The 20,690-nt window shown below is 33.0% G+C and overlaps 1 protein-coding gene across 1 annotated transcript; it reads right to left on the bottom strand.

The window, feature by feature from the left end:
- Positions 1 to 2,924: 2,924 nt before the first annotated feature.
- Positions 2,925 to 11,011, bottom strand: LOC134700938 (uncharacterized). Its single transcript, XM_063562085.1, has 2 exons — positions 10,690 to 11,011; positions 2,925 to 4,756 (listed from the first exon to the last, which is right to left on the bottom strand). Exons 1-2 carry the CDS (start codon positions 11,009 to 11,011, stop codon positions 2,925 to 2,927), a joined length of 2,154 nt encoding a protein of 717 aa, XP_063418155.1.
- Positions 11,012 to 20,690: the final 9,679 nt, after the last annotated feature.

Below are 20,690 nucleotides of genomic sequence, written 5' to 3'. Positions count from 1 at the left end.
AAGATATTGATAAGTGGTTCCTTTCGAGTGGAATAAGTGTTCCAATGAATAAATTAAACTTTCTTTTCGGAGACTTATCCAAGATATTTCCCAACAACCTATACAACATGATTTTTGTATATTTTAATATGAATATAATTCTAGATGATTTAAAAAGAATCTCTAATTGCAAGCAATAACAATAAAGCTGAAAGATGTGTATAAAATTTTAAGCTATGGAAATCCGAGTAGTTTTTAAAAATTTAAAACAAATGTACTTCACTGTGGGTTAGCGTACATTAGCTGTCACTATTCTATAGATTTACAACAGTTGGTCATAAAAATAATTTAGAATCTTCATTGAAGGTGGCGCAGGAATTCCTGTTTTATAATTCGTTTGATGTATCATGTGTATGCAAGAGTTGCATTCTTTTGTACTATGTGTAATGCCAAAAAAGTCAATGTGGGTTGTCTACCTTGAACTGGTCATAATTCAACCTTCACGTCTAGTTATTTTATTGAGCTTTAAATTGCTCCAAAATTTATAAATGTTCTCGATCTTAGTATTCTATATTGGTTTATTACATTTTTTATGAATATATATTTTCATTTATTTGTTTTGTAATGTTTAAGAAGGAATCTATACCAACATAAAGAATTTTTTTTTAAAGACTATAAGTGATCCGGCCAGCCGTGCGAGGGATGTATATCCAGTCAAGGTCTTTAAACACTTCCATCATCGAAATATATTATCTCCCCCTAATGAAAGAATGATTAGGAAAATTGACCAGAGTTATCTTACATTATTCACAGAGAGGGTTTAGCAAACAATTTGTAATCATAGTTTAAGTAACGTTAAAACAATTTTCCACTAAAAATGAATGTTACCTTATTCAAATAGAAGGACTTCGTAAGCTTATTGATAAACATGCTACTAAATCTAACATATTGTATCAGCAAAAATTACCTGCACTATCATTTTGTTTTTCTGTGTAGACATAGACGGTTTTGTAGTGGTTAAGATTAAATGTTGACTGCTGCGCACTTTTTGTATACATTTTTTACAGTTACGTATGTTTGTTTCCCTCAAATATTGTTGTCTGTAAAATGTTTTTTCTGTCTGTATGTCATTCAAATAGAGGTTTGGCTAGCTATACAACTAGTTTTTATCTACTTGTTATGCATTAGTCTGGAATATGACTGTTGCTATCCATTCTCTATGGTCGGGTGGTTGTCGCTTTGACATATTCACCATTTCCTTTCTCAATTTTATTTTGACGTGTTTGAGTATTTATGCCCTTTGATAGTGAACTCTCCGTTCAGAACTTTCCTTGGAGGTTAATATGAATGTATATTACTTTTCAGACAAATCTTTTCTGAAAATTGTGCATGTTAATGTATCGAAAGGTTCGAAGCTAATGTGGTTACATTATCGCCCGACTTTGAAGGACCTTAACAGTTGCCGGAAAGACTAAATGTATTTGAAATGTATTTATCGATAAAGACTATGAAATAATCTGTGCAATAGCTTTGCATCAATAGACAATACAATAATTATATAAAAATAAGAATTTGTAGTATGATTTTCAATAAATCAGGTATAGTTATCAAAGGTACCAGGATTATAATTTAGTACGCCAGACGCGCGTTTCGTGTATATAAGACTCATCAGTGACGCTCATATCAAAATATTAAAAAGCAAACAAATACAAATATAAAATAAGTTTACATATATTTTTAGAAGTTGATCATATTGATTTCAATTTCAATATTATAAGACAGTATTTAAAGGTTCTGACATCTAAACCTCAGTTTATAATTAGCATCTAATGTTGTTGCGGAGACGATTTGAAATGTGCAGTGGAATAAATTGTTTCATATAAAGTTCGACGATTTGGGATTTGGGAGTTCGACGATAACGTTATACCAATAGCATTATTATATCCATATCATATAACTAACGAATGTTTGCTAATAACTACGTTTTAATCCAATATTTACAATATATACAATCATTTTCGTAATACAATTTCACAACATTGTTTTCGATGTTAACTTATCGCATGATTAAGACGATCTGTTTACGTCTGACCAGTAGACATAAAATTACACACTAACTAAACCTGATTCCCAGAGATGATCAAAACAAAGTAATTAAATTAAATAGCCACAGCTGCACGTGCAGACGATTTTTACTTGAACTCTAAATGACTAGACTGACCTACTGAAGGTGTCATAAAATTTAGGAATACCGTTAAGATTAACCATTAACTTTCTACACAGTAATAAATTCTTTGTTTTCTTTAACTAATCTTAGCAGACGAAAATGTAGCTTTATTTTAACATAATTATATAGAAAATTAACGCTAAAAATAAACTTGCAAAAATTAAAAGTGCAATTAATAAAAAAACGATTTCTACTCTATTAAAAATCCTAACTAAAAAAACTATCATACTAATAAAAACTAAAAAAACTATTGTCTTCAATCCATTATCCCCCTCTTGATTGCTCTAAGCCAATCAAACAAAACAAATAATTAAACGATATAAAACTGTCTTTGATCTAAGTTCAAAATTGTCAAATCTAAAACTATTTCAAAATATTTAACTGTCTAAAATGTAATGAAAATATATGTCCACATTACTTCAATTATTTATCACTGTCATTTTCGGAGGTTTCGATATCTAATGGAAACAGTTTTGTAATTGGTCTCATTAATACAGTTTGTCCAAGTGAAACTTTTTGCAACTCGAACATGCCCATCTTTGCCAGGGAAAACTTCGATTATTCTGCCAAGCGGCCAATGTCCTCTCTGAACGTTCGGATCCATCACCAGTACAATATCATCGGTTTTTATGTCCCTTTTCGTTTTAGTCCACTTGTCGCGTTTGTTAAGTCCTGGCAACCATTCTCTAATCCAACGTTTCCAAAAATGTCTAATTAATTACTGAATTCTTCTCCATCGTTTTCTCGGGTTAAAATTAGTAATATCAACGGTTTCTGGAGCGAAATGGCCACCTAATTGTCCGTGCAAGAAGTGATTCGGTGTTAAAGGTGTATCATCTTTCGGATCGGCAGACTGGTATGTAAGCGGTCTCGAATTTATCAGTGCTTCAGCTCCGGTAAATGCTGTTAAAAGCTCCTCATCATTAATGTCTGCATTTCCTAATATTGCATAAATAGCCCTTTTTGCCGATTTTATCATTGCCTCGTGAATACCACCAAAATGCGGAGCTAACGGTGGGTTGAAATGCCACTTAATTCCTTGGTTACTAATTGAATTTTGTATTTTATCCTTGTCTAAAAGCGCAACTAGTTCTTTCAGTTCTCTATTTGCTCCAACAAAATTAGTTCCATTGTCTGAAATTATCTCTTTCGGAAGACCTCGCCTGTTCACCATCCGATAAAATGCGTTAAGAAATGAGTCCGTATCTAATCCAAATGCTACTTCCAAATGCACTGCGCGTGACGCTAAACATGTAAATAGACATAAGTATCTTTTCTGACGGCGTTTTCCTCTGCCCTGAACTGTTATGAACGGTCCAACAAAATCAACTGCTGTACGAGCGAAAGCATGTAAAGGTGTTTTGAAACGAATTTCCGGTAATGGAGCCATCACTTGCTCGGCAACTTTAGCTTTCTTCTTACGACACGAATAACACTCATGTTCATATTCTCTTATTTCTTCTCTCCCTGAAATAATCCAAAATCGTGACGATAATGCTGAAAATATTTGATTTGTCCCACTAACATGTTTTCCAAGTTCGTGATAGCGTTTCACAATAAGCTTCGTGACCCAATTCTTTCGTGGTAATATAATCGGATATCTTGCATCGAATGATAGAAAATCGGCGAACTCTAAACGTCCATCGCATCTTATTAATCCATTTTCATCAATTCGCGGTTGTAATCCTAATAATTTGATTGTTTTCGGTAAATCTTTACTTTTCATAAGAGCGTTGTATTCGTCTGAAAATGCCTCTCTTTGTGCATTTTTTATTGTTTTTAATTCGGCATCTGCATACTCGACGGTCGATAAACTTCCTTGACGACGTTGTTTTTGCTTTAGTCTGCAATTGTCAATAAATCTGTGCACATACGCTTGTACACGAACTAGTCTTACAAAACTCGAATAACGTACGGGATCTAGGCGCCAATCTGAATCACTAGTATGAATACTTTTCAGTGTAGTACAATTAGTTAAGTTATCGCTTGTTTTCTTTTGACACCTAAGTTCGGTATCACGTATGTTTTCTAACTGAATATTAGTGTCCGGCCATTGCGGTTCCTCATCTTGTAGGAATTCCGGTCCATTCCACCAAATTACGTCCGACTGTAACTGTTTTACGGTTCTTCCTCTAGAAACTAAATCCGCCGGATTAACTTTTGTTGGCACATGTCGCCATTGTTTAGGATGCGATGACGTATGAATTTCTCCAATTCTATTCGCTACAAATGGCTTATATTCTCTACTTCTGCCTCTAATCCAATGTAAAACGTTCATACTGTCTGACCAGAATGTCATATTATCCTCTAGCACTTCTAATGCGTTTTTAACCGAAAGTGCTAATCTTAATCCTAAAAATACGGCCATTAACTCAAGTCTTGGAATGCTGACTGATGTTAAAGGAGCAACTCTCGATTTCGCTTCTATTAATCTATTAGATATCATTCCACTCGTATGCTCGTTTCTAGCATATATTACTGAGCCATAAGCCTCCTGCGAAGCGTCACTAAATGTGTGTAAACTCGTCGAAACAATGTCTTCGTTGAACACTATTTTTTTTGTAATTTAAAATGTTATATCAGTTTAGCAGTATAAATAATATTCAACTTCTACATAAGATCAAGCAATGTATAATGCAAACATCTCGGTATTTCAATACAACATAGTTCATCAAGTTCTCGGAACCACTCTCTAGATTTTTCAACCAGTTCTTCGTCTAACTGGTCGTCCCAGTCTAGTCCTGCTGTCCACATCTCTTGTAGTAGCAGTTTTCCTTGGTCGGTTATACCATGTTTAACAGGCCCCGAAATGACAGTGTAAAATAATTCAAACGAGAAAACTAAACATGTTAAATGATTGCAAGCAAAGTAACTACTTACCTTTATACTAATGTAAAAGAGGAACGAAAGATTCCAGAGGGACAATGAAACTCATAAATCGAAACTGACAACGCCATGGCTAAAAATAAGAAGGACAAACAGACAAACAATAGTACTCAATATGACATGTAGCGTAGAAATATGACCTTATTAATCGGAAAGCCAAGCTACCGCATTGTATAACGGCTTGCATGGATAGAAGTACGAAATAGGTATTGAATTTTACAACCGAAATTGTGGGATTCCATGCTCTCAAACTACATTTTATATTTGGCATTATTTTGTTAGCTTTACTGGTGAGTCTTTTGTAAACAAAATGCACGTTTGGCATACAATATTGTGACCCTTGTAAATATGATGATTTTTATTCGTCTTCACCAAATAAATCAAGTAACATTAGTTTAGAAAAGAAATGCGTTATCATGCTGTCTTCTATTGTTAAATGTCATGAAAAGTTCATACCCGAAAAGATATGAATATTATCGGTTAATGTATTCTGCTTTCTCTACGTCATACTATTTCTATATATAATCTATATAGAATCTATGTCAAGTCATACGTTAAACTGTGTACACAATTTCAAAATAAATATCTTATAACATCTGTCGCACTAACAAGCATAATATGTTCAAACATATGGTTTCTAATTTAGTTCAATGTGTTTTAATGTTTAAATATTATTTAATTATCAATACTTATTTTGTACATAAACTACGTCAGTAAAATGTCCATAAATGAATGTATATTCACACCTATGTTTATTTTACTAATTTAAATACTTATTATACGTTACCTGTTTACAAAACTTTTGAAATTTTGATCATAAGGTTTTTGTACCTCAATAATAGATAATCTTAGCTGTATTTGACAAAACTTGTAGGACATTCGGTTGTCAATGCTCTTCAACTTTGTACTTTATTTGGCCTTTTAAAACTTTTTTTGATTCGAGCGTCACTAATGAGTCTTTTGTATATGCAAGACGAGTTTTGGCGTAAATACAAAATATAATCCTGGTACCTATGATGAGTTGATTTACCACCACTGGGTCGATGCCACTGCTGATGGATTTTTAATTCTCTGAGGGTATGACCAGCACAGTAGTCAGCACTCATGTACATCTAAGGTAATTTATTTGTGAGGTAAAAAAACGATGACCTTGACCTGACTGCAAGTGCAGAAGCACTATATGGGTAGTTATTACCATTGTTTCCTTTCTATCTGACTTAAACTACTTTTTTTTAATTAAAAAGTAATACACTTGTATTCATTTATAACCAAAGAAAAATAATGCATACATTCGTACATACAACCAAACTTCCATTCTAAATGTTATTAATCAAACAGTGTAACATCTTTTGTCGCCTCCCTTCCCCAGTTTGAAAGTGATGTGAGGCATTTGTCCCTTCACCAAGTTCATACTCACCCTTAATAAAAAAAAAAAAAGACAAAAAAGTCCATAGTAATCAGCAAAATTTAAATGACAAATTTTAGATCATAGTCAAAGTCAACAGCCTCTGCAAATGATTTATGATGGTGAAATTAGACAAACGTTATGCCAATTTTTTATACTTTTGTCCTTAAGACAATCTTAAATGATATTATTTATTGGCTAAGGCAAAACACTATTTTTTTTGTAATTTAAAATGTTATATCAGTTTAGCAGTATAAATAATATTCAACTTCTACATAAGATCAAGCAATGTATAACGTAAATCGGTTAAAGTCAAAAGTGGTGCTAGAAGATCCAAACTACTAGAACTACTCTCGATGAAATTTTGAAAACGCTTGTTACCAGCCTGTATTTGTTTTCTGTTTGCTGTATCATATGTTCAAGACATAATTCTTTGGGGCTTGACTATATCGTGATTTTACCATGGTTACTCTATTTATGCAGAATATCGCATCCTTGGCTGTAGCTGTTGTGTCTTGTGTTCTATTATTTGTCTGCATTTTTTTTCTATTTAAATCATGGCGTTGTCAGTTTATTTTCGATCTAAAAGTTTGAATAACCCAATGGTATCGTTACTCTTTTTTTTCGCTCTCAATCGGCACTTAAAAGACGTTTATTTCTAAAAAAAAAAAAAAAAAAGACGTTAATCCCATAAACGGTACCTACGTTTTTGCATGAGATGTGCTGTTTTGAAAACAAATACGCATATGATGCAATTAAATTAGTAGTATAACTATTTTTGTGACAATGCAGGTCTTTTATATTAAGACTTATAATAACTTAACGATGACTTATTTTATAATAATTGTACTAACCTTGTACATCTGAGTTTTTGTTTATTTTAATATATTAGTTCAAAGAAATGCCTTTCAAATATTGACTAAATGCTACACTACAGCGCATTTGAATTTTGTTTGGTCTACTCGTCCACAATGGGATATGGGACCGAGTTGGCAAAATTTGTAGCTTGTCCACCCTGCCCATCCATATGCGTCAGCATTCAATGTCTTTTGTTCAATCAAAAGACTTGCAAGTACAATCAATTGAAAAAAGCAGATAAGCATTTTAATCAATATTTAAAAAGGAGATTATAGCTAGAGTGGGCACGGGTGGGCTATCCACAGTGGCCCTGTAGAAAAAGCAAAATCCAACCGGGCTGTTGTGTACCTTTGTTAATACATAGATAGATTGTTTGACAAATATTCTGACAGATGCATTAACACAGAGTATTTTGGAAAATAACACTTCAATTTATTAGCACTTCTTTTAATATAAACAATAAAACTAATCAGGTACCACCTGTCCACATTGTTTGAAACCCAATAACGGTTTTAAATTTCATTTATAAATTAGAAAAATAATACGACTCATAATTTCATAGTCCAGACATAAGGCACTGAAATGGGACAATTATTTATCCCTCTACCAAGAATAAAAACCCCAATACAGTCATTTGAATAACAAATTAAAAGAAATATATAATGTATACACATTTAAAAGGAATAAGTGCGCACCAAAATTATTAAATCATTACAACGGCAGATATACTGGGAGTCACTTTGGGATTCATGAGCTTAGTAGAAGTTATCTAAATCTTTAATAACAAGACTTTGTTATTTCTCTTTTTATCAATTTAAATGGGCATATCTTTTGAAAAGCGACTTGGTCTTTTTTTCACGTCTGTTTAACTGAAATTGCTTTCCATGAATTTCTTTTTGTATACTTCATTGATGGTCAATTTATCCTTGTCAGCATCTCTCATGAAGCAAAGTCAGCAAATGGTGTCACCAGAATTTTTAAATCAGGAAGATTTCTCTTAAATTTCGACACCGAATGTTCCTTTTTGGTACTTTAGACATTTTTTTAGAAGACGGGAGATGTAAAAGATAATACATTACAAGAATAATTCCATGTGACAACGCCATGCCAATTAAATTTCCATACGTTACACAAGTTTTGCGATATCTTCTACGATTGCCTTCGGATATTACGACAGACAGATGCACGTACAAAACAAAACAATTGCCGTATACTGAAACATCTCTCAATCCAATACAAAAAGGCATTACAGTTGCCATCACAATATTGGTAAAACAGACTATAATAGTTAAGGTATGAATGGGACGAATCTGATACAAAACTGATCTTATAACATTACAACACATATTTGTCAATAATTCAGACGTTAAATTCGCACAACCGTTAAATTAGAATCCGAAACAGTCACCAAAAGGTAAATACAAAGATAACATTTCAAATAAAGGCAACAGTAGTATTTACTCTTAACTGGTTCCATGTCTATATGAAAGTGAGACAATACAAACGTATTTTTGTTGCATAAGGCACACACAATCATTTAAATTGTTTGTTTATTGATATATGTGATTCAATTACCAATTATGTAGCGACTGTTTTGTTTCTAATAAACAACATGTAGTGTTTAACATCCGAAGTTATTTTAGTGTTTTAGTAACTTTATAGTGAGCAGTTTGTGTGTTTGCAAAATTCAGACTCAGAATGATACATCATCATCTGCAGAAGACGTGCTTCCTGCTTCATTTCAAAGTTTAACATTTTTTTCAAACAAATTGTTACATTTCCAAATATTATGAATGTTGTCCTTTATTAATACAATATAATTGGCTGTAAACATCCAATAGTATGTCATAAATCAATTATCATAGTCTTGATTATTTATTATCTAGAACATTTTGATAATTTCGAATGCTATGCTCGTTAACCTAATATAAAAAGAAAGGATATACATATCCATCCATGACAAGCAAAAACACAATAATCAGAGCGACAGCATTTCATTATTTTCAAATGATATTATTTTGTAGGATACTGTTATCTTTGCCTTCTATTCCATGTAAGACATTTTAAATTAAGTGTTATTGCTGTAGTTATGTAATTGGTTTTGTCCTGTAGAAATGAATATGTATAAAACAGATCATTTATGATTATTTAAGACGAGTTCTAAATCCTATACTATAATGTGCACCGCCGTAATTAATGTAATGGATTAATAGACATAATTCAAATTACAGTCATTACAATAAATTAAATACAATTTTTCAAACACAAAATCTTTATTCAAACGTAAACGTTTACTATCCGGAGAATTGAAAAACACAATTATTGAATGGAAATAAATCCTGATGACATTAAGTTGTTTGATGAGAGAGACATTGGCATTGTACGATTGTTAACTTGTGCATTATCTGATGATGTTTGTAACTGAGACGGAACGGATGTAACATTTGAAGTGACACTGCAGGGGCGGATTTAGGCGGGGACGTGGCGGGCGTGCGCCCCCCCCCCTAAAATTTGCAAAGCATGGGTTGACTCCAGCATATTTAAGAATCAGAAAAGACCATTCAATCTTTTGTAACATTCAAAGTATCATGAGTATAAAAAACAGTCAGTTTACCATAATCAACGTGATTACTAATCAACTGACAGTCTACGCTTTATTAAAGTTCTATAAATAATTTCAAAGGAAGGTGTCAAACGTGGAGCTGCATTTGATGAAAAATATAATAGGTTTTCAGTTAAATTAAAAACAAATGTTACATTGTATTTGCGGTTTTTATAAACAATTTGTTTGATAATCGAAGTTCCAAAACCACCCTTACACACTTTCACAATTTCATCATGACACGGTCAAGAAAACAGTCGGCAGGTGCGATTCTTTTATACTATCTGTAATGAAAGATAGAAAAACTGTTTCAAGCGAAAGGTTAGTGTATTATTTGTATCTCTGTGTCTATATTTATTTCTCACTTGCAACCTAAATGTTTAGCCGAATTATGTACCGTATTACTGTATGCTTGAGATCCAAAGAAAATAAATATAACTGCGTAAATGCATCTCATTCTGATGTTAGTTGTTTGTGGCACGACTTCCGATAGTCAAAAAATTAAAAAACAGATAGTATGAAAGGACAATTAAAAATTGCTGGTAAAAGTAGAAATTTTCGTTTGAAAAATATGTTGGTCAGGTGAGCAATTGTGATCTGTCTCGTCTCACTTGACGTCCGTCTGTCCGCCGGTCTATCTGTAGAATGTTGTCATGTGTGGACTAAGGCGGTTTCAGCTTGAAATTTTAATTTTTTCACTCGGAGATTTAAACAAATTTGCGCCACCCCTACCTGGAAATCCGGGATCCGCCCCTGCACTGGCATTTTCAGCTGTTGACACGGTTAGTACTGGTGCTTGAGTAGATATTTGTGCAGACACGTCATAGCCTGAAGAAATAGATGATAGAGTTTCACTCAAGCTTTCCTTTTGATTTCCAGAACATCTACGGTTATAACTTCTGACGGAGCTCTCGTTTTTGTGCCCGCTCATGTCCATTATATGCCTAACCTCAAATCCGGCACCATGCATACCTTGAATGGCAGTTGCGTGGAGACCAGGTCCATGGGCTGTGCATAGTCTAAAGCAGCCAGCATTCCTAGATATATCACCCATAAATCTTGAAAACTGGTACTGCTTAACCGACTTTATTGAAAACCATATATTTTGTTCATTTGGTGAGAAATTTGCATCTTTATCACAGTGATTAAAGAGTGATTATGCTTTAGGATCTGTTTTATCAATCAGTGGCTGCAGATCATTCACAGGACATTTGTCAGATTTTGTTTCGTATATCCCTTCGTCGGCAAAAGCTTCTGAATTGCCAAGTCCACCTTGCCAATTTTTTGACGTTCATGTGAAAGTGTACATATTTCCTGTCATTTTCAACTTTTCGGAATGTGAAAGATGCAAGATTTAATTGCTGGTGGAATTCTAGACCCCGTGAGACAAACTGCATAACTTATTTGTACCAAACCCTATAGCGGAGAAGGAATTGGTTTCCAGCAGAATACCGGTATGTACTGATTTTTTGGAGATCTGACAGCGAAATAACTTCTTGTGCTTTGTAGGTCTAGATAAACCCCTTTTCATGTTGTACTTTAATATGTCATTTGACATCCTGAATTTCTTGTCCCGCACAATGTCAATATCACTATTTGATCTTTAAGAAACCTATGGATACCTGTCCTTATATTTTTAAAATAGTTCTTGTGGTATTCGTAAGCCTGGGCTGACGCCATTTCTTGTTTTCTTTTTCTGCGAATTTAGGGGCTCTGCATAAAATTTGCCCAATATAATGTTTAAATCTTCAGATGATACAGTTGCGAAGTCTACTTGGTTCGTCATGACTTCACTGCTCCATTCTGTACAAAAACAAGCGAAATAACATGTGATAATTATCAAAATAATTATTTTATCTTAGAAATAAAGTTAATACAGAAAAAAGGCTCTATAATTAGTTTTCTAGTTTGAATTGATAAATTTCGAGGATTTTTATACATGATTGCGGTACGGGGTTTGCTCACTGTAGAAGGCCGTATGATGACCCCTACTAGTTGTTAATGTCTGTGTCATTCTGTCTTCTTATATTTTATATTAATCTAACGAAAGTACATGTAAATACATTGTACTTGTATATGTAATTGTAGATTCAGATAACTCAAAGTAGAGCATTCAATTTAAAATCGAAAGGTTCCAGGTTCAAATCCTGGTCTGAATATTTGTCACATATAAAATACAATCACAATGTACATGTACAGTATATCATTTATTATTATTTTGTTGAATATGTGTTTGATAACTATACCATTCGTACCTTGCAAGATGTTAAGAACCAAATTCATGCAGAAATTTACAACTTAATGCAAGAAGAAAAGTATTTAGCAAGGTTAAACAGGTATTATTATCCTAATAACCTCATTGGTTGATATCTTTGGCGGAAGTACATGTGATACATCCTCATTCTTTCAATATCCAAGCTGTGAGAAGGTCGTGCTCCACGTGTTGTCGGCAAAGTAACTATATTCCTTAATTTTCACTTAAGTTAGCCTTGGTGGCTTTAAGACCTTGGTGGTCATTTATATATGCCTTGGTGGCAATAGACCTAGGTGGTCATTTATATATGCCTTGGTGGCAATATACCTAGGTGGTCATTTATTTATGCCTTGGTGGCAATAGACCTAGGTGGTCATCACATTTGCCTTGATGGCAATATCAAATAAAAAAAACTAGCCTTGAGGGCGTCAAGACCTTGGTGGTTATTTATATTCGCCTTCTAACGACAGAACTAGATGGTAATGTTTGACCTTGGTGGCAAAATGTATTGGAATTTGGACCTTGGCCGGTAGTAATTATCAACCTAGGTGGTCAGATATGTGTTATGCCGTATACGCAGCGCAAAATGCTATCGCTATATAGAATATATGTGGAAGTGGGGGCTCTGGCCATTTTGGAGACCTATAATTGAAAGGAGAATAATAAATTGTTTATAGCGTAAATAGTTTCTTTTGTTTCTTTTGAGTGTTGTGGACTTTTCAGTGATTATTAAATCATACATACTGATAGAAAATGCACTATAAAGACTTTGTTAGAAAAGAACAGAAATATTTGGAAAATGGAATAATTTAGTGTGACTTGCCACTTGATATTATTGTTGTTTACCGGAGTGATGTGTATTGAATTATGAGGTGTCTTCGTCGAGGTCCGCGTTCAGCGGTCTGTTTGATTGTTCATAAAATTGAATAGAATGTTTTTGTTTTCAGATGGTGTTGAAGGAGAAGATATATGACATTGCACGATGGATCATGTCAATGAGTTCGAATAACCTAATTGGAAAGGATTTTTCTGATCAGAATATGGTGAGAACAAATTGCAATTAATATTAAAGTCATGTTTTGATTTCTGAAGATAATTATAAAAAAAAAAATGAATTGGAAAAATACGGATATAATACTAAATTATGTTTGTCTATGTTTGTGAAAGGCAAAAGATATCAATATGGCACGGTACTTATGTGATGGAAGCAGCTTTATGTTCAAATGAACCTATTAAGTAATTCTAATAATTTGTCCGTAATTTCATGTTTACTATTGGATGTGTATATAATTTCATTGATGTGTTAAAATATGTCACATAAATCTTTTGTCTTGGCAGATTAAATAATGATTGTACTATTTTTTGTTTTGTTTTATTTAATAAATTATATAATGTTGAATGATTTTGTATACTAGCACAAATGTATACTAAAATTTTATTTATGGTTAATTTTTTTTTTAATTTTTTTTTTTATTTTAAATGTCTTTGTCTACAGTTCGAGGGACACTGATTCCCTAGTGGTTTTCCACGTGGATTGTAGGCAAAGGGATTGTTTTCCTTTTCAAAGTGTGACTAATGCTGTCTTAAGTACAATTAAACATCTTGTTATTGGGTAATATATTTTCAGCAGAGTTTTGAAGAATCAAGTGGAAATGCAATTGTCAATGTTCCTGATAAGAAGTAAAAAGTGTGTTTCACAGTTTCATTCAACAACAGTAAAGAAAGAGACAAGCCAGCATAGTTTACATTTGGAGGTGAAGTCCCTTTGCTTACAAGCTTTCCATATGCCAAAGATGTTATTTAATGATGACAATGTTCATTTTGATATGAGTTCATTGCCTTTACTCAACTTGTAATAGTCTATGTGGTCAAATTTACGAGAATTTATTGAACTATGAACTATTTATAAAGAACTGTGTACATGTATCTTGACATTTTTAGAAGTGTTTTAAAGTAATTAAGGAATAATATTTAATAAAAGTGTTAAATATATTTGTTTTGAGTATGGGGAATACTATTCATTAAGGGAAAGCCTTGCTAGTGGTGTAATTTGAGATTGACCTGCAAATATGCTGTATGGACTATAGAGATTTCTATGCCCATAACTTAACATGAACTGGATGCAAGATTATATCAATCACTGTGTATAACCTCATTGGTTAATATCTTTGGCGGAAGTACATGTGATACATCCTCATTCTTTCAATATTTAAGTGGTGGTTGGTTTAAGGGCTGTGTTTGGTCAGGCGATATATATTGCCTGTTTGGGTTGATGAGGTTTTTGAAAAGTTCCCCCTCTCCCACCCATAAGTACCAAAATGTGGATTTGTTTTTGTGTTCGTATTTTAATATTGGTATTACATGTATGCATTTTGGGTTGATGAGCATGAGACAACATTAGAAAAACATAAACATTACCATAGGATCATGTTCATGGAACACACCTTCGCTTTATCGATTTTCAAGGGAAAGGTCAAATATGGAAGTGTATTGGTATGTTTGTGCTTACTTTTTCATTACAATCATTATCATGATTATGGTAAAAATAAGATTATATATCTCTGATGACTATAATGTTGATTATTATGCTTCATTTTATGAGCTCCAGGTTAGTTATATAAGAAACAATTACTTTCTTTAAACCAACCACCACTCGGATATACGTTCGTAGTAAACATGTAAAATACCTAAATAAGATGAGTTTGCCCATTGTTGTCTATGATTATTCTCTTAAACTTATATTAGCGTCTACAATGTAGTGAATAAACACTAAACATTTACTTTTAAAAAGATTTGTTTACATTTTAAAAGGGTGAAAATTCATTATACTTTTAACAACTATTTTACTTTTAATGATAAAGAAAATTCAAATCCCAGGATATATCAAAATGTTTGGACATGTTTTGACCATATATTACCAGAAAAATGTACAGTTCTTTTGGAAAATTTCTTCAAAATAAAAATGTGTGCTTTATTGTACTACAAAGTGGTTTTTACAACAAAAAAAAGCTTTTATGACTTGAAATTGATCCTCATTTTAAGTGAAGTCATTACATCCAAGGTTTACTCTCATTGAGGGGTTGTTCCCAATCTTTTGCAAAGATATCTTCAGATTTCTTTTCTAGCCCCTCGTAAATTAAAAAGTTAAGACGTTAAACTATGCTTGAAACACGTCGTGTCACTCAAACGACTTTAAAGTACTCTCTTAAATCAAGTATCTACATCAAAATTAAAATCAAAGAATACAGTTTTAAGTCGTAGATTTTTCTTGCTTTTGGAAATTTTTTCGTCTAACACCAGTTTTCTTTTCTGAACAATCATAAAAGGAGAGGAAACGTCAAACTTTTTCTTCGAATTCGTGTGTCGCAAAGTTAATTAGTCCTGAGGGACTCCTTTTAACCATATTATTTTGTCCAGCCATAAAATAAACATCTTTATTAATAAGCCTTTGTTGTCAATAGCTATACAATGCAACCATCTGAATATTGATTTTAGCAACATTTGAACGGGTTAATGGTGAATTCTGAGAATGGTCTGATTTGGTAAATAGTTAACAAAAGTACCAGGATTATAATTAAGTACACCAGACGAGCGTTTCGTCTACACAAGACTCATCAGTGAACTCATATCAAAATAGTAATAAAGCCAAACAAGCACAAAATTGAAGAGCATTAAGGATCCAAAAATCCAAAAAGTTGTGCCAAATACGACTACGGTCATCTATTCCTGGGACAAGAAAATCCTTAATTTTTCGAAAGGTTCAAAGTTTCGTAAACTGGTAATTTATAAAAATGTCCATATAATTGATATTCATGTCAACACTGTAGTGCTGACTACTGGGCTGGTAATACCCTCGGGGACAAAACGTCCACCAGCAGTGGCCTCGGCCCAGTGGTGTAAATAGTTATCATAAGTATCAGGATTATCATTTACTACGCCAGATGCGCGTTTCGTCTACACAATACTCATCAGTATCGCTCATATCAAAATAGTTATACAGCGAAACAGGTACAAAGTTGAAAAGCATTGAGGATCCAAAATTCCATGAAGTTGTGCCAAATACGACTAAGGTAATCTATTCCTATGACAAGAAATTCTTAGTTTTTTCAAAAAAATCAAAGTTTTGTAAACAATAAATTTATAAAAATGACCACATATATGATATTCATGTAAACACCGAAATGCTGACTTCTGGGCTGGGGATACCCTCGGGGACGAAACGTCCACCAGCAGTGGCATCGTAAATATTTATCAAAGGTACTGGATTATAATTTAGTAAAGTCCGAAAAACCCGAAAAAAGTATATACATAAGGTTTGTGGACAGTTGATAATTTGAAAAAGTTTGTGTCAAATCACACATAGGTTAATATCGGTAGAAACAATAACTATGTGTTCAGCTATCTGATTTGTTGTTTTCTCTCGTGAAACAAATGAATACAACACGTTTGATAATTTCTGAGTCCGAAGCGCTTTGCAGGATTTACATTCATCTTGAACGCTCCAAGCAAAACATTTTTAATTCAAAGATGTATAAGTACCAAAAATCGTTGAAAAGCTATATGTCACTATTCGTAACTTGTCCCGGTGTCGCTTTAAGTCATAATTTGATACAATATAACCACAAGTAGCTTACTCGACTTAGTCTTCAACGTTCGCTCAGAAAATTAACATTAAAGTAACACCTGCAACCATGATAAAATTGAAACAAACACGGTTACGTTATCTTGGTCGACTTGTTATTGTTGATTCGAATGCATGTGAGCTTTTGTCAGTTTCCTCACAGTTGATAATATAAAAAAGTCAGTATAAAATCACACATATGTAAATAGCAATGGAAACAATACGTATCTATTTGTACACGAACATGTTGTTGTACATGTTGTAAGATTAAAGATAATAACAAAAAAAGATTACGGATGCAAACTAAAGAGTAGTAAAAAAATATCTCAAAGTACTGCGAAATTAAATTGCTAATTTAAAACTTTAAATAAGACTACCCTTTATGGCAGAAATTGTGATTTATTACCTTTCCGAAAAATCGTGCGTCTTCTTTGGACATGAAACAGTTGTATTATCGTTTTAGTTGTTCTTGTTGATGACAATCTATAATTATCTCAAATGACTTCAGCGGTTAATAATACAATTTGATATGTCGTCGAATCAAATGTCTATGGCAATTCAACTAACTAGATTTAATTTAATGAAACTTAATGTTTAAAAGAGAGGTATGCCTAAACATCACCTAATAGTAACAAAATGTAAGTGCGACAGGGATAAACTTTATGACACAGAACATGATTTATTTATGACACAGAACATGATTTACAGGACCTATGTAAATGTTTTATAGATTGGTATTGAAAAACATATTCACCAGATGTTTTTTACGTACGACGATGTTTAAGAAAATTCACATTAATATATGAATGACCATGTTGTATAAGTACTAATATAATATTTATTCCTGTCCTTCCCAACAATATGATGATATTGCTTAAACGACTAATATATATAGTTAAACAAGACACGCGAAATTATTGTAGCAATATTTGTAAACGTGCAAGTCTAGGTCTATATAGTTCTATGCACTGCCTTTGTCAATAGTATTTGTCTTTTATTTTTTTCGTTGTGTGCAATTTATTTGTTAACGGTGTTTTCTGAGTTTGATGACATCATGATTTTGCTAACCCTTAAATAGTATTCGTCGTTATACATTATATATGTTGTTAGTTATCAAAGGTACCTGGTATATAATTTAGTACGCTAGACGCGCGTACAGTAGACTCATCAGTAACGCTCAAATCAAAATAAGCAGTAAACCAAACTAGTAGAAAGTCAAAGACCATTCAGGATTCCAAGTTCAAAAAAGTTGTGCCGAATACGGCTAAGTTAATATATGCCTGGGATAAGAAAGTCCTTAGCTTTTTTTAAAGTTATAATTAAATGCGATTCCTTCAACCAACATCCATTATAATCCATATTCGGAAGAAATTGGCGGGAAGATGTTCGCGAGAGTAAAAAAAGGGATATCCAACATGGAAAATATCATGGTATTTGAGGCATATTCACCGACAGTGGTAAATCAGGCAAATTCGTTTAAAATGAGGAAAACATGATAGAATATGCGACAAAATGCACTGCATATCAACCAACAATAGCTTGCATTCTTATATAAGGTGAAATTATGTGGAAAATTGCCAAATACGAATAAATGGTTCATTTTTTTTTATTAAATAACTTCTATGCTTAAACATGTCAATAATAAATATCATATCATAAGTAGAGCAATCATACAAACTGTTTTAAGTATATATATTTGTTCACATCTGATACAATGCCTTTGTTTTACTTTTACCCGTTTTCGAATAAATAATAATCATTTGGTGATAAATGTCAAATACAAATGTAGAGTTTATACATATATATTATTTTTAACTGTCAAAACTTCCCCATATTCTCATTTCGTCTGCTCGACTAAACCTTTTTCCTGCCTTAACTGAATTAGTAAGTCCATGTCGTTTCAGTAATTGAATTATGGATGCTGATCCGGACTTTATAGCGTACATAAGTGCTGTCCGTCCCGCAGTGTCTGTATCTTTTATATCTACGTTATTGTCTAAAAGGCACTTTATAAAATCACATTTCCTTTTTTCATCAATGTTCATATGGCAAGCAATCATAAGTGGTGTAAGTCCATTTGGATTTTTACAATTAATAGTAACTCCACCTAATACTAAAATCTTTGCAAGTTTGAGGTTATTTGTTGACAACGCTGTAAAGAGTAAAGCTTCGTTCGCCATCCTTTATATCGACAAGTTGCTTCTTTCAAGTGAATGCAAGATATACCCGCAACATTTGTCAAGCTTGTATTTTTATATGATTGTAACAGAACATTGTTAACACCTTTTTAACAAGAACCTCCCCGTTTTAGCGTCTCATCTTTATTTGTAAGTTGTCATTCAACGAAACATGTGTGAAAAACTAACGCCATAGCACGAAACATGTGTGAAAAACTAACGCCATAGCACCAAATATGTATGATCTAGTACATCGCAATCCTACAGTGTTCGTCACCTTTATCTATGGGATAGTGAGTTTGACATGATAAAAATGGGGGGAAATCTAAATAAAATCAATCATTGATAGGGAAGGATTATCAAGTACAACACAACAAACAACAAGTATTTCATGTTCTTCTTGATGATCAAATTTCTATTAATACATTTTCCGATGGGAAATACCTTCCAGCTGTCCGTCAAGTGGTTCAAGACTTGCATTCTTTTGGTGTAGGAGTTAAACATATCGGCCAAACTATAAACTCAGTGCTAAAACATTTATTGGGGGTTGATGAATTGAAACTTCCGTCCGAATCTTCTAATCGAAGAATGATTTTGGAATCTAATTTACTAGCAAAAATGCAAATTGGTGAAATATTATTACGCAGTCAAAATTCGAACACATTACATTTTGATGGTACATCGGACGCACAGAGACACTTTTTGAGCTTTCAAATTACAACTCCCCAGGCAAACTTATCGTTGGCTATGAATGAAAACGTGCGAGGTGACACACAGACTCAGGTCGAAACAATTAAAGAAATTTTTTTGGAGATAGCGAATTTAGTTTCACAATCAAATGAAGATATAAACGAAAATTATGCAAAATTAATGCTTAGTATTAAAAACATGATGTCTGATCAACATATAGTTAATAAAAATTTCTATGATGAATTTTTTAAAATGAGGAGTGAGCTTTTGCAAAAATTTGAAAGTAACTGGGACACAATGTCAGAAAATGAACAAGAAAAAGCGGCTGAAATACATCAATGGTTTTGTCACTTGCACCTTTTGGCGAATATGGGAGATAGTATCAATAAAGCTTTAATAGAATATGAAAAAATTATAACAGATGGTACTGGTAAACTTGGAAGAAGTCAACTTCCAACATTTTCAAGTTGGTCTGACAAGGACAGTGCAGCTGTTAGATGCATACGTACTGTTTGCAGTGCTTTGGTGTCCGGTGGTAATGCATCGTCTGGCTGCCTAGAAGATTTCAAAACTTATCTCTTTTCGAAAGGAAAAACTTGTAGATTGAAAAGATTTGAACATACTAGATTCAATATCATTTTTGAAAATGCAGGTGCTGTGATTTATCACAGAAATGATATTATTGATTTTTTTTCTCAAAATCGGCATCATCATCCCTTAATATGCTTCAAAAGTCTGTGCTATCTGATCTTCAAGATAAAGCGATATTTCAGGAGATTTTATCGGTGGCAACTATTAGACAAATTATTACCACTCCATTTCTGAGGCTTATTGATAGCAAAACAGTTGCAACACACATTTTGGATTTAAATCAACATTTTCTACAATTACAAATAAATTTAAAACAGTGGTCAAAAGATCCAAGTGACTTAATATCAGGTGAAACTGTTTTGTTCCCTGAAGTTCCGCCATGCAAAGATGACATCTTTGA

The sequence above is a fragment of the Mytilus trossulus genome, unplaced genomic scaffold (genome assembly GCF_036588685.1).
Source record: "Mytilus trossulus isolate FHL-02 unplaced genomic scaffold, PNRI_Mtr1.1.1.hap1 h1tg000210l__unscaffolded, whole genome shotgun sequence".
Lineage (NCBI taxonomy): Eukaryota > Metazoa > Mollusca > Bivalvia > Mytilida > Mytilidae > Mytilus > Mytilus trossulus.
This window is presented reverse-complemented; position numbering and strand designations above follow the sequence as displayed.